The 19,515-nt window shown below is 44.0% G+C and overlaps 1 protein-coding gene across 3 annotated transcripts in view; it reads right to left on the bottom strand.

Moving 5' to 3' along the window:
* The window catches only part of TENM1 (teneurin transmembrane protein 1), a 795,125-nt gene that overhangs the window by 32,482 nt on the left and 743,128 nt on the right, over positions 1-19,515 (bottom strand). For all 3 annotated transcript variants that reach the window (XM_072816870.1, XM_072816872.1, XM_072816871.1), the window contains 2 exons: positions 12,487-12,853; positions 10,096-10,606 (listed from right to left, as the gene is read on the bottom strand). In XM_072816870.1, coding sequence (XP_072672971.1) covers positions 10,096-10,606; positions 12,487-12,853 — 878 coding nt within the window. The remainder of the gene's footprint in view (positions 1-10,095; positions 10,607-12,486; positions 12,854-19,515) is intronic.

Genomic DNA, 19,515 nt, shown 5'->3' with positions numbered 1-19,515 from the left:
CTGGGTAGTTGCTCAAATTTTAAAACCTAGACCAGCGTTTGGTAGGCTTGGGCAAAGGGGCTGGACCTTATTTTATCAGACAGAACTGAACTTGGGGCTATACGCAATGCCACCTCAAGTTCGGTGCAATGGGTATACGAGCGTGTGCACGTACGCACATGTGCTATCAGTTTAAACAGGCGTGCGTGCAAATGAAAACAATCAAGTAGGTCAGTTGATATCACAGACATGCCACGCCCAATTGTTTAATTGGCTGCATCTTCTGTGTCAATGGATTTTCATCAAAAAGGTTGTTGGTGTGTTGCTACTGTGCCGCCCTAGCCTTGTTATCAAGGAAAAGACTGAAGGGTGCTGTTTGTGCCTGAGCTTAATGGCACAGCCCTGACCCTGGCTCAGCTCATTTGCCCCTGGTCTGCTCTGGGGCTCTGTGACTGCAAAAGGCAGGCCCCTGATGAGAAAGGACCATGGAAAGGCTGGAATGCCCAGCCCAGCCTCAACCTTGTCTGCGTGGTCTTCCTTCTAGGAGAGGAATACGTCTACCTTTAATTATCCCAAGGTACCAAGCTGCTTTTCCTGGTAGGGAAGTATTTCCAGGCAGCAGATAGAAGGAAACTGCCTTCCTCACCAGGGAGCCTGGGGCCCCACAGCCTAGATTATGCAGGCAGTGCCTTTCTGCTTGACATCCATCGACAGCAACTTTGCCTCATTGGATTACCCTTCCTGATTTCCAAGTGGTTTCCTCAAACCGTGGCAAGGTCAACCATCATCATTCCTCAGGTAATCTGACCTAAATTGCTATGCATGTAAGTGCCCGATGGGCTTTCCAGCTTGGGGGCAGTTTCCTTCTTTTTCGCTCACAGAACCTCTTGTTTTAAAAGCAAAATTTCGGGATCCCTGGGTGGCGCAGCGGTTTGGCGCCTGCCTTTGGCCCAGGGCACGATCCTGGAGACCCGGGATCGAATCCCACATCAGGCTCCCGATGCATGGAGCCTGCTTCTCCCTCTGCCTATGTCTCTGCCTCTCTCTCTCTCTCTGTGACTATCATAAATAAATAAAAAAAAAAAAATAAAAGCAAAATTTCATCTTAAAGTGAAGATAGTGGTTGTGTCACTCCTCAGGGCAAGATGACAAAATCAGATGTCATTTGAGCCATCCATGAGCAGAGGGACCAGGGCCAAATATTCAATGAAACTTAGCAGTGCCCTGTGGATAAATCTGGTTTCCAAACCCTCCCACCCCCCACCAAATACTTTTAAACTCAGTCACTGGTGCTGTTTATCTGAGATTATATGTTTCAAAGCTTAGTCCCTAGAGCACAACCATGATCCTATATACTCTGTTCCCATCCCGACTTCCCAAATTGACAGGAGTACATTTGGAGAGGAAAGATGAATAGTCCTAGATAAGATTGTAATTACATGGATAGATCTAGCTGGGAGGTGGCTGCCTGAATCTTTCCTGGTGGGGATTAGGTAGAATTTTCCACGGCCCTGTCCAGTTGCTGGGTAGCTGGAAAGTCATATTGCCTGATTTCCTTTCTGTGGCTGGACAGGCATCTTTGTTTTGAAAGTGTGTATCTGACTTTAACTCTATCATAAACAAAGCACTTGACCTGGAGGGCATAACGCTAAGTGAAAGATGTCAGACAATGACAAATAGTGTGTGATCTCACCTACATGTAGAATCTAAAAAATAAAAATAAAAAAAGGCCCACATGTACCAACATCAGAAGAGATCAGATTTGTGGTTACCAGACATGGGGTGGGTGGGGAAGTTGAAGGAAGGTAGTCAAAGGATACAAAAGTTCCAGCTTCAAGATCCATAAGTACTGGGGAGGTGATGTACAACACGATGACTACAGCTAACGCTGATGTATGGTACACAGGACAGTCACTAAGAGGGTAGACCCCCAAAGTTCTCATCAGAAGGAAAAAACCATTTCTCTCTTTTTTTGTATCTACGAGATGATGGATATTAACTAAACCTGTTTTGGTAATCATTTCTCAGTATTATATGTAAGTCAGGGAATTAGGCTGTACACCTTACATTTCTGCAGTGCGATGGGTCAATTATATCTCAATAAAAATGAAGGGGAACCCCCCCAAACTATCCCTGAAGCACGTTACCCAACACACAGACCCCAATTCTGGCAGTCGGTCATAACAATCACATTTGGTGGTATCTTAAGTGTTGGTGTCTCTGTCATTTATTTGGATGGCCCTCGGTCTAAACACAGGCCTACTTCTTTTTTGTGAAGTCATTTCCAAAGCGAGAGTGACAGGCGAAAGAACTCATCAGTGGCTAATTCCTACAACTTTGGAAAGATTGCTCAAAAATGGCTAAGAAATAAAGGGAGCCTTTGATTTCGTATGGCTTGCTTGAGTTTTTTTCTCTCCATCACAGGGGAATGCATGTTTCCAGACTGAATGTCAAAGATACAAGTTTAATCAAAACCTCTTATGCTGTGTGTTTCCCTTTGGTGCCTGCATCCTTTGGTGCAGAGTACAAGCCAATATGCTGCAGCTGATCCCCTCAGGCCACAACATGGCAGCAAGCCCCTCCTTCCCAGGGCTGGCAGTAGCACTCGCTTAACCAGGCCTGCAAATTCTGGCTGGTGAATTGTGTGATCAGGTGATGACCGTTGCCTTCATATTCATTAGAAGTGGGTCTGGTAAGAGGAGATTTGCCATCAGATTGTCCCTTCCTGTCCTGATTTTACAGAATTCCATAATGAGGGTCTCACAGGACACTGATCAGTGAAGTATTAAGTATAACTATTGTTTTGCTCAGCACCTCAATAGGCTGTGTGCACGTGTGTGTATGTGCACGCGTGCATGCATGTGCACGTGCACGCAGACATGCCCCGTTAGAGAAAAGACAACATTTATAAAGGAAGTTCAGAATTCATTCTTGTCCTTGAGGAGCATATAGTTTAGTTGGGGTAGGGTGATATTTACACATTATTAAAAATACATTTGGTCTGATATTTTCTCATAAGGGATAGCCTGCCCTTTTCCCTTGAGGACAATTTAAGCCAGAGCTAAGCCACGCAGAGTAAAAACTAGAAGCTCCCCTACCTTTGCTTTTTAAAAGATATTCAAGATTACAGAAGGGAAATTCATTACTTATTTTTTTAAAGGGAAACAGACCGTTTTTACCCACTCATGTCAGAAACCTGACCAACCTAATAATCATTCTCTAGGAAATACTGGATTCCCCTTCCTCACCAATAACTTCATTTGGCTTCCTTTGATTCAGCTCCAAGTCCATAATGCCCTTCTATCTCCACTTGTTCTTTATTCAATAAGTATCAGTCTTGTGCTGGGTACCAGAGATACAGTGCCGAATGAAATTCAAAGTCTAGTGGGGCAGATAAGACATTCACACAAATCACTCTAATGCCAGAATATTGCCATGTGCTTCTGCAAACAAGCTGTTGAAGCTCAGAGGAGGCAGAAGTCATTTCCAGCTGGGCCAAGCAGAGAGGAAGGAAGAGAAGGAGGTGGTATTTGAATTCTGGAAGGGAGGTAGAGCTCAATCCTTTGCTAGGTAGAGATGGGGGTGGAGAAGAAGGCATTCCAAAGAGAGGTGACAGCATGAAGAAAAGCATGCAGGTGGATGGGATGTCCATGAAAAGGACTGGGTTGTTGGGGCACAAGGTTCCCCCAGAAGGGTAGTGGGGGATAAGGCTGGGAGGCATGTTGTAACCAGAGCATAGGGGAAGTGGGGCACCAGCTTCTGGAGGAAAGCAGACAGTCAGTCGAGAATGAAGAGGCACAGAGGACTTTCCAAGGAGAGAACAGTATGATTAAAGCAGTACTTTGGCGGCAGCAAATCTTGAAAGAGGATATGTGGAGCAGGGAGGCCAGTTGGAAGGCTACAGCTTTCATTTGTCTAAGAACATGGGGGCTTCTTGCCTTTCTTAAATGTGTTATGATTGTAATCATTGGAACGTGTCTTCCTTACTAGGCTGTAAACTTGTATCCACAGAGGACAGGCACCTATGTGACATCCATGCCCGTAGTCTCGGTATCTGGCAAGAGCAAGTTCTCGCTACGTCTACTTGTTGAGTGAGTGAAATAAGGTGATACCAGTGGAAATGGAAGCGATGGGTGGACACGAGAGCCAATATGCTTAGAGAAGAGACAGAGCCAGCGGTGGTGGTGTGGGGAGGCCAGGCCCAGCTTCCGTACACGTCCTGTGCGCTCAGCTAATCTTCCTTACCAGCCCCCGAAACTTTTTCTGCCAGGAGACTCGCTTCCTTCTGTTTACTCCCTGTCTCTACTGTAGGTGTCCCCAGCATGACCCATGACAGTTCTGTCTGTCCAGTCTTGATCCTTATCAAGGCCATAAAGCACATACATGGAGAGGTGACTGAGCAAAGGTGTGGAGACTCTCTGTCTCTGGAGACCTGAAGGAACAGTTGACAGTTCTCTGTTTTTGCTTAACTGAAATCCTTTGCCTGCCTGAAGACTGGAGGCTGGACCTCATGGTGCCTTAGCTCCCTCTTTACTCTGAGATTCCAGAAAACACTGGAAACATTTTGATGTGTTTGGACTATTTACATAACCAGGTCTACATGGGAATCACATCCTACACCCAGGCAACTATCTCACCCAGAGACGTGGCTTGTTTACCTTGCTCCTCCCCCTACTTCCAATCTTTTTTGGGGGGTCGGTGGGATGGTGGTGGTGGGGATGTGCTAACAAAGTCTAGAAAGAGAGAGAATATGGAAGACCAGTGATCAAAAAATCATGTTAGGGCAGCCTGGGTGGCTCAGTGGTTGGGCGCCTGCCTTCAGCCCAGGGCGTGATCCTGGAGTCCCGCGATTGAGTCCCATGTTGGGCTCCCTGCATGGAGCCTGCTTCTCCCTTAGCTTGTGTCTCTACCTCTTTCTCTCTCTCTATGTCTCCCGTGAATAAATAAATAAAATCTTTTTTAAAAAATCATGTTAAGTGCACAGTGTCTTCAAGTGGCTGGCTTTTGCAGAGTGCAAGGGCCTGTGGAACCGCTCGCTCAGCCTGGACCAGCAGCAGCGATGCACTGACGCTTTGGCCTCAGTGTGGGACCTTTCCATTTAGTATAGCGGAAGCCTTGGCAGGGGGATGCTTGGGAAACAAGCAAGGGCATCCTGGCTACTCTGGCAGCCTCCTGGGCAAAGACAGCTTGCCCGCTATGTGAGTTGCTGGGCCCCTCCCTTGGGCCCTCGCTGTGGCAGGGTCATTGCAATTAGGAACCTGCCAGCCCCCTTGGGCCAAAACCTTGCCTCATTTGGTCGGTATTCCTGCCTTGACAGTCACCTCTCTGTTAGCCATTTCTCTGCGGTCAGCTTTCCCCGTGACATTCAGGACGCTTAGGGGCAGTCAAGCATCAAGTACTAACACTTGGGGTGTGCAATTTTGATTCTGGTCCAAGTCAAACGGAATTATGAAAATCAATGAACTATTTAAACAACATCACATTACACGATACAAGCCCACATACTAGCACTGCACAAGATGCATTTTAAAATCCCATTTGGATGATACACTGTTCAGGGTCATCTGTGTCATTTCTCCTGCCCATCGCCACAGATAATCAAAAGCAGGATGGATTACTGGCTTAGCTACCTGTACGTGGCAGCCCTCCATCCTGCTAAATTTTGCTTCTGTCTCTGATTCTCTGTGTCTCAACTCAGAACAGAATTTCTGTTTCTACCTTGGCAAACTATTTGTTCCCTTTGGCCACAGAAGGCAGCTTCTTCACCTCAGGGAAATGCTCGAGTTCTTTCAGGAGGGCCTGGTGGCAGTGGCATGGCCATACTTTACTGACCTCGGCAGGGCTCTGACCCTGACTAGAATAGCAGGTCCAGTTCTGTGTTCCCCAGCTTCAGGAGGACCAAGAAAAACTCAAAGGAGTGTTCAGAACTGGCTAATGCATTGGAGGATAAAAGCGAAAGAAGTCAGATGTTGTACAGAGAAGACTGTAAGAAGGAATGGTTGCACTATGTAGATGGGGAAATTGCTCATTCTTTTCTGTGCAGTTAAGAAGGGACAGGGGCATGTCTTGCTGGGGACTGCTGTTTGGCACTAGAATGGATGGCTTCAGGAGGAAGAGGGACTTTCTCGCCATAGATACTTTTTGGTCAGGAGGGTTTCAGCATAATCCTGGTTGGAGTTAAGGGGGAAAAAGGAAGAAATGGCTGGTTAGCCTCTCTTTCTATCCCCTTTCCTGCTACTGGAGAGAAAATCTCACTTCCCAGACTTCCCATGGTCACTCTTGCGATCCCACAGCCTGCTTCTCCCTCAGCTTTGTCTCTACCTCTTTCTCTCTCTCTGTCTCCCGTGAATAAATAAATAAAATCTTTTTTTAAAAAAATCATGTTAAATGCAGTGTCTTCAAGTGGCTGACTTTTGCAGAGTGCAAGGGCCTGTGGAACCGCTCAGCCTGGACCAGCAGCAGCGATGCACTGACGCTTTGGCCTCAGTGTGGGACCTTTCCATTTAGTATAGCGGAAGCCTTTGCCAGGGGGATGCTTGGGAAACAAGCAAGGGCATCCTGGCTACTCTGGCAGCCTCCTGGGCAAAGACAGCTTTTTTCCAGACTAGACACTAACATTGGACTAGACACTCAAAGGCCTGACTTGAGACCCAGCCAACTAGCAATGCGTACAGGCAAGGTATGTCCCTATCTGAGCCTCAGTAAAATAACTTCTAGTGTCTCTTTGTGGCTTCAAAATTCCATACTTGTCCCCATGTGAAGGCCTGCGTTGCTCAGCTCTTAAGAGGCACAGCATTGACTATTTGGCAATAGTGATGTTGATCTTTTTCACTCACTGCCAGCCCAGTCTGGTCACTGGAAGTATCCTGCTCGCCACACAGTGCCTGCATCGATGGGCTGCCAGTGGAAACCAGGCATACAGCCTGATCTGACTACAACCATATTCTATTCTCTATCTAGTATCATCAATTTTTCCTTCTCTATGGGTCATTTTCATCAGTATACAAATATACTGTTATTTCTGTCATTAAAAAAAAACTTCTTCTGTTTACTTCATTCCCCTTGCCCCCAGCCCCAATTTCTCTGCTCCTCTTTACAGCAAACCTCCTCAGAAGGGCTCTTTTCTTCTTACATTCATCACATAACTTATTATAACCATGTCAATGTTATCATTTATCCTTGAAATCAAATCTAGAAAAAAGTTACCACAGGTCTGTAAGTGACGCCAATAGTTTTGACCCAAAGTTTGGTTAAATAACCTGCTATTGCATTTGAAGCTTCTCTCAACACAGTTGAATATTTTTTTTTTAGTTTTTAATAATTTTATTTTTTATCATGATGATTGTACTTTTTAATCTTCATCCACTATTTTTCCCATGCCGCCACCCACCTCCCCCCTGGTAATCACCAGTTTGACCTGTATAGTTAAGAGTCTGTTTCCTGGTTTGTCTCTCTCTCTCTCTCTCTCTCTCTCTCATTTGTTTTGTTTCTTAAATTCCATATATGAGTGAGATCCTATGGTATTTGTCTTTCTCTGACTGACTTATTTTGCTTAGCACTATACTCTCTAGCTCCATACATGTTGTTGCAATTGGCAAGATTTCATTCTTTTTTTTGAGTGATATTCCATTGTATGTACATATATGTGTGCGCACGCACACACACACACATACCTTCTTTATCTATTCATCCACTGATGGATACTTGATACTTGGTCTGTTTCGTATCTTGGCTATTGTAAACAATGCTGCTATATCTCTTTGAATTAGTGTTTTTGTATTCTTTGGGTAAATACTCAGTAGTGTGATTCCTGGATCATAGGATAGTTCTATTTTTAATTTTTGGAGGAACCTCCATACTATTTTCTGGAGTGGTTGCACTCCTAAGAATTCTTTACTCCTTGTTTCCAATCTCTCTCTTTATTATTATTATTATTATTATTATTATTATTGAGATATAATTCATATACCATAAAAGTCACCATTTCAAAGTATATACTCAAATGTCACCTTCTTAATGAGGCCTTCTCCAACCACACACCCAAAAGAAAAACCTCTTCTGCCTCACACTCTTGATCTCCCTTACCCTGCTTCATTTTTCCATAGAACTTATCACCATCAGAAGTTCTGTACATTTTACTTGTCTCCCTCCAGTATAATGTAAGCTCTATGAAGGTAGATATTTTAAAGAAAACTTCTTTTAAAATTTTAAGTAGGTACCACAACCAATGTGAGACTTGAACTCATGACCCCGAGATCAAGAGTCTCATGCTGTACTGCCTGAGCCAGCCAGGTGACCCAAAGGTATGAATTTTTATCTGTTTTGTTTACAGCTGTATCCCCAGTATCAGAATACTGCCTAGCACAGAGTAAGTGCTCAGTAAATATCTGTTGACTAAATAAATGAACTAGTTACTTTTGCTTTTTTCCCCTCTGGTTTTGTTGAAGTATAATTGACAAATAAATTGTATCTCTGTCAAGTATACAGTATGATGAATTGATGACTAAATGAATGAATGGTTGAACTGGTTATTCTGAAAACTAGTTAATACTTCAGCCATTTCTTGTTGCTTGACTGAAGTCAACTGTTAGCTTTCAAAATAGTTGCCTAATTTTAGCTGTGGTATGATGTTGCATGAATTTTTGAAAAATACATTCTTATTAGAAACTTGATCTTTCTTCAGGGTGGTATATTTAAAAATTGGGGCTCTTGAGTCAGACTTGGGAGTCTAAATCCTGGACATCTGATTCATCGTGTGAATCAGAACAAATTAACCATTCTGTGCCTCAGTTTCCTCATCCACAAAATGGCATACCAGGAGCACCTATCCCACGTTGTTATTTGGGGGAATCTAATAAAATAATGTATGTAAATCACTTAGCCTGCTACTTGGCACATAGTAAAGCTTCAGTGAACAGTGGCTTTTATTACTGTTATTAAGATGTAAGAAATTTTTCAAAAAATAGGGTAAGGCTTGTAATAGAAACAACTGAATACATGTTTCTAAGTGAAACTAAAATAGCTGTCCAGCTTTTTTGTGTAAGTGGCATTTCTTTGGGAAATGATCCAAAATGTGAAGGCCAATTGTTTTGTCTGTTTCCTCAGGAGGCTTTCATGAGATTGGACATATCCTCTTCATATTCTCTGCATCCTCACAGAATAGTCACACTGGGAACCCTTCATACTTAACATTTCCACTTGTCACACTTTTCCACTTTAATGCCATTTCAGACTCTGGGTTCAGATTCCATAGATTATCTTCCCTCAGTAAACTGGTTAAAAATTCAGCAATTCCCTTTTGTGGAAAAGATGCTTGCCAAGTGGTGGCAGACTAGCTTTCTAAATGAGTTGACCTGCAAACAAGGTTGTCCATGCTTGAAAAGGCAAGGACAATGGTCTCTTTCCGTGTCATGACACTTCCTAGTAGCTTGCTGTCAGACACACCCTGTGTTAATTCCCAGTTAAACAAAGTCATTACAGATCCAGTCTGTGAATGCCAGTGTGTGCCAGATTCTTTGAATTATGCAGGGAAACCGAGGAAGCCCAAGCCTGTATGGGAGTGTCCGGCTCTATGTTTCATGGAAGCAGCCAATGGAGTGCAGCCTCTCCCGTTCACATTTGCTTTCCAGAGACCACTTCTTATATTCTAACTTCTATTATCTCCCACAGCAACTTATACTGAGTTGGGCTGAGCTAGGCTGGGCACACATTCATTTATTCATTCATTAAAACCCACAGGGATCAATAAATACTAGTTAAGCTACACTGCCTCTTTGTTGCTTTAGAACCATTTTCTTAGTTTTGTTATTTAAATGAAATTTTACCTTGTTTTCCCAGCTATGCTGTAAATTTCCTGAGTACTTGGGCTTCTAGATCATTCCTGTCTCCCACAGTGCCACACCTGATTCTTCATTCGGTCTATGTTTTTATTATTATGCTCTGCAAAACTGCTCTGGAGGAATGGGTTTGAACCCTATGAGTTGGGTAAAATTTTCTCCTTGACTCTTTATTTTTTTTTAATTGTGTTTCTTAGGAGAAAATAGCATGCAACACCTAGCAATTATACAATGTCAAATAAAAGCCTAACAAAGCCTATGTTGAGAATGAGAAACTTACTCGTAAACAGTCGTCCATCCATTTTCATTACTTTTGGTAGCCAGAAGCCCCGTGTTTCCTGGATAGGTCATCAAGGCCAGATTATAGCCTTGGGCTGACACTCTTTTCAGAACTCCATTGCTGCTTATGGTCAGCCAGTACACCTGCCCGCCAGGCACCACAAGCCACAGGGGCATCCCGCCTGCATCACGGCGAATGTGCACAGAGTTGCCATTGCTGCTGGTAACTGCACCTAAGTCACCTTCGGCATTGTAGGTGAAGTTATATACGTAGTCCCTTGTTATCAAGTTCAAGGTGTGCAGGTGGGTTCCATTGACAGTGAACTGATAGAGCTCCTGGTCAGCAGGTGAAGCAATCTCATAAAGGTTCATGTCATTCAGGTGGGCTTGGTTTCTGCTAATGGTACGAATTCGAACGTTCCCGAGGTCTGCGACATATAGGGTACCATCAGGTGACACTGCTAAGGAGGAAGGGGCCTTCATCTTTGCATCTTTGGCATAGCCACCATCACCTATGAAAGAAAGACCATGATTTTAATAATTGTCATCACAAGCATTTATAAGCACATAACCACATACAGAAATCACTGTGCATCAAGAATCATTTTAGGAGTACCTGGCTGGCTTGGTCAGTGGAGCATGTGACTTTTGATCTCAGGTTGTGGGTCTGAGCCCCACATTGGGTACAGAGATTACTTAAAAATAAAATCTCTAAAAGAAAAAAATCATTTGAAAAGGAACAATTGGTGAACCAATATCCTCTGTATACCCTTCCCTTGACAAATTTGAAACTTATTCAGAATTCTTGAGTCAGTACCAGGGAAGACAAACAGTGAGATGCAATTATCTCGGTTAACACCAATTTTGAGAAATCCTCAATCCTGCTGTTCAGTATCTATTGCATCACAAGATACAAAAGCAGCAAATAATGGAAGCCACACAAAATGTGGCCAAGAGTTCCTGGGATTTATGCCTGTCAGTGCTGTGGATCTACCTTAGGACTTTCCGATGATACTGTGCCTAGAGGACCTTTCTTTGGCTAATTCCCATTGTCACATTATCAAAGTACACTAAGTCTGTAAGTGCAACAATGATTCAGAACATCAAATTTGATAACTGGAATAAACATTAGATTTGCTTTGAATGAAAGATATAAATTAGCAAAATAAGTATAAAACTAATTGTCCAGGAAAACATTGGAAATATTGATCAAAAGTCATATCGACCAATTTGCTCATTCTTGATTCCTCTGGCCCGAGAAAAGGCAAAGGTTAAGAGAATCTTTTGGGCCTGGACGAGCAGTTTAATAGGACTGCAGGTAGCATGGAGGGATTTCCACATCCCAGCAATAAATGTTATCTATTGACATTTAGAGGTGTGTTTGCTATCTGGAATATCTACTCCACGTTTTGGGGAAAAGATTCTTTTTAAAATATATATATTTCAGTTGGAAGTAAAGGGTACTATTTGCTAGGAAGAAAATTTTGGATATTTTTAAAACAGTGTTAGTAGCACACTGATGCCCTGAGAACCCTCCACTGTGGGATTTTATTTTGTCTTTGTATCTTCAATGCAGTCTGCTATAGTCTCTTTGTTTTTTTTTTCTTTTTCTTTCTTTTTTTTTTCTGAGTAGGCTCCATGCCCAACATGGAGCCCAATGCAGAACTTGAACTCAAGACCTGAGCTGATATCAAGAGTTGAACGCTTAACAGACTGAGCTACCCATGCATCCCTCTTTGGGTTTCAAATAGCAAGCACTATTAATTTGGAAACAAGTCACTTAGGGGAAGTCATTTTTCCCTTAGCTAAATCAGTAAAGGCAGGTTTTATTGTGTTTCCTTTTCTCCAAAGTAGAAATAGTATCATGATCTTACATTCATATAGTGATTTTAACTTCTTCTTTTTTTTTAAAAGATTTTATTTATTCATGAGAGACACAGACAGAGAGGCAGAGACATAGGCAGAGGGAGAAACAGGCTCCCTGCAGGGAGCCTGATGTAGGACTCGATTCCAGGACCCCAGGATCATGACCTGAGCCGAACGCTCGACCACTGAGCGTGCCCCTGATTTTAACTTCTTAGGAGTATCAAACTTTTATGATAGTAGCTTATCCTCAATACAGCAAGGTGATATAACTGAGACAAGTGACATTTCTACCAGATGAGGTAAGCAAGTCATGAGGAGGTTTTGTGGCTTTCCCTGGGTCACTTGGTCAGTTGGTTGCAGAACAATGACCAGATACTAAGCCATGTGACCTCAACCCATCGCTTTCTCCACTCGCTCATACTAATGCTCACAAATAACACTTTGGTTTTCCTTTTGACTTTTCTGATATGCGTTTTTCTTTTGGAAACAGAGAGAGGGAGCTGCTGAATCGCTAAAAAGGTCATACCTGAAAAACAGTCACAGTTGGGATCAATTTTGCAGTCACAGTCAGTAGGGGCACCAGCTATGATGGAGATCTCTCCGTTGGTGGTGACTTGCTGAATGCGGTTTACTTTCCTCTCATCTGTTTCAGCTATGAAGAGCAGCCCGCTGTGGGAGATGCTGATGGCCCTAGCTGACTCCAGAGTGGAGTGAATTGCCACCTTGCTGACCAAGAAATGATCGATGCCTGGAACCTGGCAGTGAATGGGGCGCCCTGCAATGATCCGCACGCGCCTGTTCTCAGAAATTTGCAGCACAATGTTGTTATCCAAGACATACAATGAATTGTCCATGGGATTGACTGCAAGGTCTGTTGGCCACTCTAATCGCACCTGCAAAAAGAGCAGAACACACACCATTAGGTTACAATATTTTTCCAGGGGCAGTTTTAACTTGAAAGAAAAATCGGCTTATTGGTTCCCTCGTCTCATGAATTTCAGCAACATTGGTGTGGTGTGGCCAAGTTGGGGGTGGTGGTTGATCGAATGTTCTGGGAAACACATTTATCATTCATACCATTTCCAACATAATGTCAAGTCATTTTCCATAATTCCAGAAGGACTAGAGCAGTGTTTTTCGGAGTGTGGTCTCCAGATGAGCAGCAACAGCATCACCTGGGAACTTGTTGGAAATGCAAATTCTCAGACCCCAACATAGACCTATTGAATTAGAACCTCTGGGAGTGGGCGACCAGTCATCTGTGTGTGTGTGTGTGTGTTTTTAAATATTTTATTTATTTATTCTTGAGAGACAGAGAGAGAGAGAGAGAGAGAGAGAGAGAGAGAGAGAGAGATACAGAGGCAGAGAGACAGAGAGAGGCAGAGACACAGGCAGAGGGAGGAACAGGCTCCATGCAGAAAGCCTGACGTGGGACTCGATCCCAGGACTCCAGGATCACGCCCTGGGCCGAAGGCAGGTGCTAAACTGCTGAGCCACCTGGGCTGCCCCTCATCTGTATTTTAATGAGCCTTCCATCATCTTCTGATTCATACTCAAGTTTGGGGACCAATGCTCTAGGACTTCCGTGTCACTAGGACATACAGATCTCTGTCACTCTCCTGTAGATACATGGAAGAGAACGTCATAAAGACTTCTGGAAAACACAGTGCCAGAGAAACTGGATTTTACTCTAACAGCAACCTTTTGGGACAGGATCTTCCATTAACACAGACCTAACGTCCATCTTGTGGAACACTCAGGCACAATTTATCAGCTGGTGATGTGGGATCCTAAGTGGCAATGCCCTGCCCGCTAGCCTGACCTGGTTCACTCCACATCTCCTTTTTCTGGCATAGAGAAAAAGCCCACATGAGGACACAGTAAGAGGATAGTCATCTGCAAGCCAAGGAAAGAGGCCTCAGGAGAAACCAAAGCTACGAACACCTTGATTTTGAGCTTGTAGCCTCCAGAACTGTGAGAAAATAAATTTCTTTTGTAGAGCATCCAGTCTGTGGTATTTTTTAAAGACTTATTTATTTATCTGAGAGAGAGAGAGAGAGAGAGAGAGAGAGAGAGGGAATGAGTGGGAGGGGCAGAGGGGGGTGGAGAGAATCTTAAGCAGACTCCACACTGAGTGGGGAGCCGGATACAGGGCTTGATCTCATGACCTCAAGATCACCACCTGAGCCAAAACCAAGAGTCAGACACTCAACTGACTGCTCCACTCAGGCGGCCCTGTGGTGTTTTGTTACAGAAGCCCTAGCACACTAATACATCAGGTAAGGGAGGGATGCGTATGTCCAGCTTTATTCGGATGGCTGTGAGAGACCACTAAAGGGCTTGGAGTGTGACACAGAGGAATCACACTGGCTGCTGTTGAGACGATTCTGGAAAAGGAGATGGGAGAAGAGGCAGGCCCACATTAGGAGGCTCGAGCAGTGGTCCAGGTGGGGGATGATAGTGCCTGAATTAGGATGGTAGCAGTGGGGATGGAGAGAAGAAGATGGATTTAAGACGCGTTAGGGGCAGTTAGAAGAAAAAGGACTGGCGTGTGTGTGTGTGTGTGTGTGTGTGTATTGTATCTTGTGCCACATGCTGTGCTAGGCACCTGGGGACGAACACACAGGCCAACCAAACACGGCCCCATTCTAGTTCCTCCTGGACACAGTGGTCAGCCCAATATCTGCCTTGACATCCCCTCATAGCTATTTATCACTGGGCACTTTCTCAGAAAACTGTGTTCCATGTACTCTTCACCCCACCACTCAGTTATCCTATACTTTATTGCCCTTCTCTTAGGTTGGACAAAGGCAGTCCAATCTGGCCCATTCCCGGCCAAAATAGTAGCTGTAATGTGGCTACTCTTCTTGCCTTGAGTGAAAGCCCAGGGAAACTTTGGTTTTTCTCACTGAGTCCAAAAGTCTGAAAACAAGATCTGGTCTGCCATTGCACTGGGAAGCCCACTCCATCCCTAGCTGGGAGAGGCCTTCCACTCCGTCAGTAATGACGCGGACAAAGGCCAGTCTGAGGTAGGCCTTCCCTCTCATGTCGCCTCTTAATGGAGGACAGCTGGTGATGTTGTAACATGGGCAAAGGTTGTCTGTGGCCTTCCCTCTTGTACCACTTGGGGCTCTTTGTCCCTGTTTCTGAGAGTGTCTCCCAGACACCCAGCAACCTCATTCTGCCCCCGTGTCTCTCTGCGTGCCCTCGACCTCCACAAAGGCTGGCCTTCCCTGGTCAGTACCATATGCCTCTGGGCAGCTAGGAATTCGAATGCTAATGGAGTATAAAGCGGAGCTGTGTTATGCATGTTCTACAGAGCCTTTCAGACTGAGGCCATTGGATAAACATTAAACACCAGCTTTAACAGCTCCCCGAGCAGTTTGCTGTGATGTGTTCCTCAGCACGTCTGTCTGAGGCCTGTGCCTGTCAGGGCCCTGCCACCGAGAGGGAGAGTGCGGGCCTGCTGCTGCGGAGGGGGCCAACTCCTCGCTTTGGACCTCCACACACTCTATCGCTCCTATACAGCAGCTGGCTGCGTGCACTGGTCCTATGGAGCACAGTCCCCCAGGAAATAACTTGGGGCTGGCTGAGGAAGAGGAAATGAATTTATTTCAGTACAGCACTCCTATTTTGATCAAGTCTGAAGTCAGTGACCCAGAAAAAACAAAGCTGGCAGAAATGACGTTCTAATTATCTCCACTCTGAGAGCTGAGGCCAGGGCAGAGGCCAGGGACAGCACACACCTGGCAGGAGTCAGAGAAGGACATGTTTTGGACTCTGTTTTCTGCTGTCAAAGCTGCCTCTGAGATAAAGGCTGGTGGTTGGAAGATAAGCTGTTAAATTCTCCAACTCCCCCAACCCGACTTAAGTCAATACTATTGGTGTCATGTTTATTAGATTTAATATTGCCTCAAAAATACACCAGCTATTGTGTCTGTTTGTTTTCTTTTCCATCAAATAAGTCACCCTCTGGCAGTTTCCTGTGACTAAAGTGGCCTTTGTGCTTCTGAAACACTTTCTATACTAGCTACACAGAATCCCTTTAATTCCCATTTGATTTGGCTGGGCAGCTTGTCTATGAAATCTGCTCAAATGAAAGATGTGTGGCTACTTAGTAGTCCAAGGTCTGCCTTTTCAGAACCTGGACCTTTTCACCTCTCTTAGGTTGTCAGTTCCTTTTATATCCTCCTCACGTTAAATACTCCCATTTCCAGGTAATTTTTCAAGGAACTGGTGCTTTATACCCACACAATAGAAACACTATATTTACTACCAAAGCATTTCCATAACACACAACATAACATATGGAACCGAGTCCTTGAGCTGATTCTGGCAGTTAGAATTAGCATCTGTTGGTTGCAGTGAGACCCTAGGATTGTATGTTACCAAGATAGGGCTAAGGTTAATCCCTGAGGGTTGCTGGCATTTGCCCAAGTGGTTTCTGGGGAGAAATAAACATTTCTTTTGGAGGTGGGATCAGAAAGAGATGTAGGAGGAGCAGGGAAGCTCTGGAATCTCTGCCTGGTGACCTGGCCTACAGGCAAACCATTTGGCCTAATTTGTGGTGGTTGCCCCACCTTGTAAAAATACATTAATTTGTTTGAAATGTCAAAATATATTTATGCTAAACCAGTATTAAAGGTCATTGGTGTAGCTGCCAGCTCGGGGAATGTGCCCCTCTCCCAACAACATTCCCTGAGAAATAACCCTGAGCAAGAAGGAGAGCTTGGTCTGGATGTCAAGCCTTGACAGCACTATGTCTTCCTCTGCTAATTGAAAATCTGCCTTGAAGGGACTTGACTCTCAGGTCAGCCAGTTCCATGGTTGGTTTAAAGATCCAGCTAATTTTGACTGAAAGTAACAGTATATAAAGCAGCAGAGTCCTATGGGGGAAAATCCGTGTGTAAAAGCAGTATTTAAATATGAGCTCTCAGTTTGACTTAAGCTAGAATTTCCTCAGTCAAAACTTAACCCCACACTGTAGATGCAGACCATACATTGGATACTTGGGCTCTTTCTAACAGTTTGAAGGCCAATTCCTTCCTGTACTGTGAGTCACCCTAGGCAAATGAGGTATCCTCTATGAGTGTCTGGTTTCCTCAGCTGCATCAAGGAAGAGAGGCTAGCAATAGTCTCTCTGTTAGAGTTACTGCGTGGATTGAGACAGTGATACTACTTGTCCACATAACATCCTTATGAATTTTGCCCTGCCCGTCCACCACGTGCACTACCATTGACTTAATATTTTTCTTTAAATTGACTTCTAGTATAAATAAGTGCTTCCCCTTCCTTTGAACTGATTCTAATCAATAACATCTATAATATTACAGGCTCGCTCATCTGAGCCTTTAATAAAAGTAACTACTGTTTATTGAGTGCTTCCTATGTGTCAGGCTCTTTGCATGGATTATGACTTTATATACTTAGAGCAATCACTCGAGAAAGAAACGATTGACATCCCCATTTTTAGATATGTGCTCATAGCCCCAGTGCCATTTGATTCTTCTGCTGGAAGAGTGGATGCATTTCTTCATGTTCTCCTCACCAATTCTGGCATCCCCTTTACCTCATTTGAATCCTTCTAAGGGTTGTTCTCTTTGAGAACTGAGAAGGTCAAAGCTTATTAGAACTTGAGTGATTCCTCGTTGTCTCTGTCACTTGTCATCTTTTGGTTCAGTGCATTGTGGGTGCCTACTCTGTATCACACACTATTATCAAGGAAAATGTATCACACACTATTATCAAGGAAAAGAAAATAGGTCTCTGCCCTTGATTAGCTCACAGTCAAGTGGGGGACGGCAGATCCAGAAGCAGCTCATTTCAATATAATGTGGCTAAAGTGCTATGACAGACGTTATGTCCAGACTGACATAGGAACACGGAGAGGGAGTTTGGGGGCAATAACTTCCAGAAGGTAAACATCAGCTTCATCTTGAAGGATGAAGCTAAGGCACTGAGATGAAGTCAAGTGGGAGGAGTGATTTCAGCAGAGGGAAAAGAGCAAATGAAAATAGGAAGATGAAACCACATGGGATGGGGGGAAATAACATGGGTCTGTGTTCCTAGAGCATAAAGTCAAAGCAAGGCATATAGTGCTGGTAAAGGAAATTTAAATGTTTGCCAGGGGCTAGGTATAAGTTTCTGCATTGAGGCATGATTGTCATCTGGGCCAGATCATTCTTTTTTGTGGGGGCTGTCCTGTACACCATGAGCTATTTAGCAGTGTCTCTGGCTTTGAGTCACAAGATGTCAGTAGCACCTCCCTGTGAACTGTGACAACTCAAAATGTCCTAGCCGAATGTGCCCTGAGGGCCAAAACTGTCCATTGTGGGGAACCACTGGACTAAATCATGGAGGGCTGTGTGTGCTAAGGATTGAGGACTTAAACTCTGGTTGAGGAGTCTATGAACATACTCACAGCTGGGGGGATGACATGGTCAGATTAGTATTTTAGAAACATCACCTAGGCTGAAGTTTGGGGGCAGGCTAGGGGGAGACCAGACGAATGCAGGAGAGCCAACTGGGAGGCCAGCTAGTCACAGACATTCACATACCAATATAGCCATCCAGCCAACCAGCTGACAACTATCTGAGGGCTGATCTAGACAAGTCTAGTGCTTGCCTTCATGGTGCTCAGAGTCTGGAACACTGCTTCTCATACCTTTTTTTTTTTTTTTAAAGCCCTTTGAGAATCTGATGAAAGCTACGTACTCTCTCCATAAGAAAAGGTTCAGATGTAGAAGAACGAAGGGGTTAAGAGCTCAGGCTCTGGAGTTAAGACTTCCTGGGTTAAATTTTGTCTCTTATTTGCTAGCTCTGTGATGTTGGCGCAAGTCAGTTAACCTGTCTGAGCCTTGGTTTCCTCGTCTAGAAATTGAGTATGGAAACAATATTTTCTCTCAAACATTTATTATAGGAATTGAAAAAAATCCACATAAAGCACTTAGCATAGTGCCTGGTACATAGAAAAAGCTCTATAAAGGGTTGTTACTTATTTTTTATTATGGAACATGCTTGTATGTCTTCTGATCCCTGTCTGACTATTGCAGTGTCCTGATTCTTTGTTATCTCATGAACTTTGGAGTGCAATTATATAGTAGTCATGGTCTTTCAAAGTTCCTCCTGCTTCTATGCCATTGGCCATTTTCCCTCTGTTCATTTATTCCATTCCTTAGGAATCCTTCTAAGCTATGTGTCCTCCAAGAAATGTGGCTTATATGGGGGTATATTATTTCACATACATCTGTCAGCCAATTTCACAGCTAATATTTTAGCTTATTACTTGGATTCCCCGCTGTTACTTGTAACAGGATTCTTGGTACAATTCCAAGGGCAGAACATGCTACTTTAATTATTTTCCTGTCTTCTGCCAATAAATATCTATTTATCCCATTTTTAGGCACTATGCTAGGCACTAGGGAGCCAGTCTAACCAAGACAGACTGGGTCCTGCCTCCACAGGGCTTACAGTCTTGTGCTGACTTCATTTCCTTCGTTTTCCAGCATCCACAAGCGGTTGCCGGTGACACAGAGTGGTAGACTATTTCTGTTTC

This window comes from Canis lupus, chromosome X (assembly GCF_048164855.1).
Source record: "Canis lupus baileyi chromosome X, mCanLup2.hap1, whole genome shotgun sequence".
Classification (NCBI taxonomy): domain Eukaryota; kingdom Metazoa; phylum Chordata; class Mammalia; order Carnivora; family Canidae; genus Canis; species Canis lupus.
This window is presented reverse-complemented; position numbering and strand designations above follow the sequence as displayed.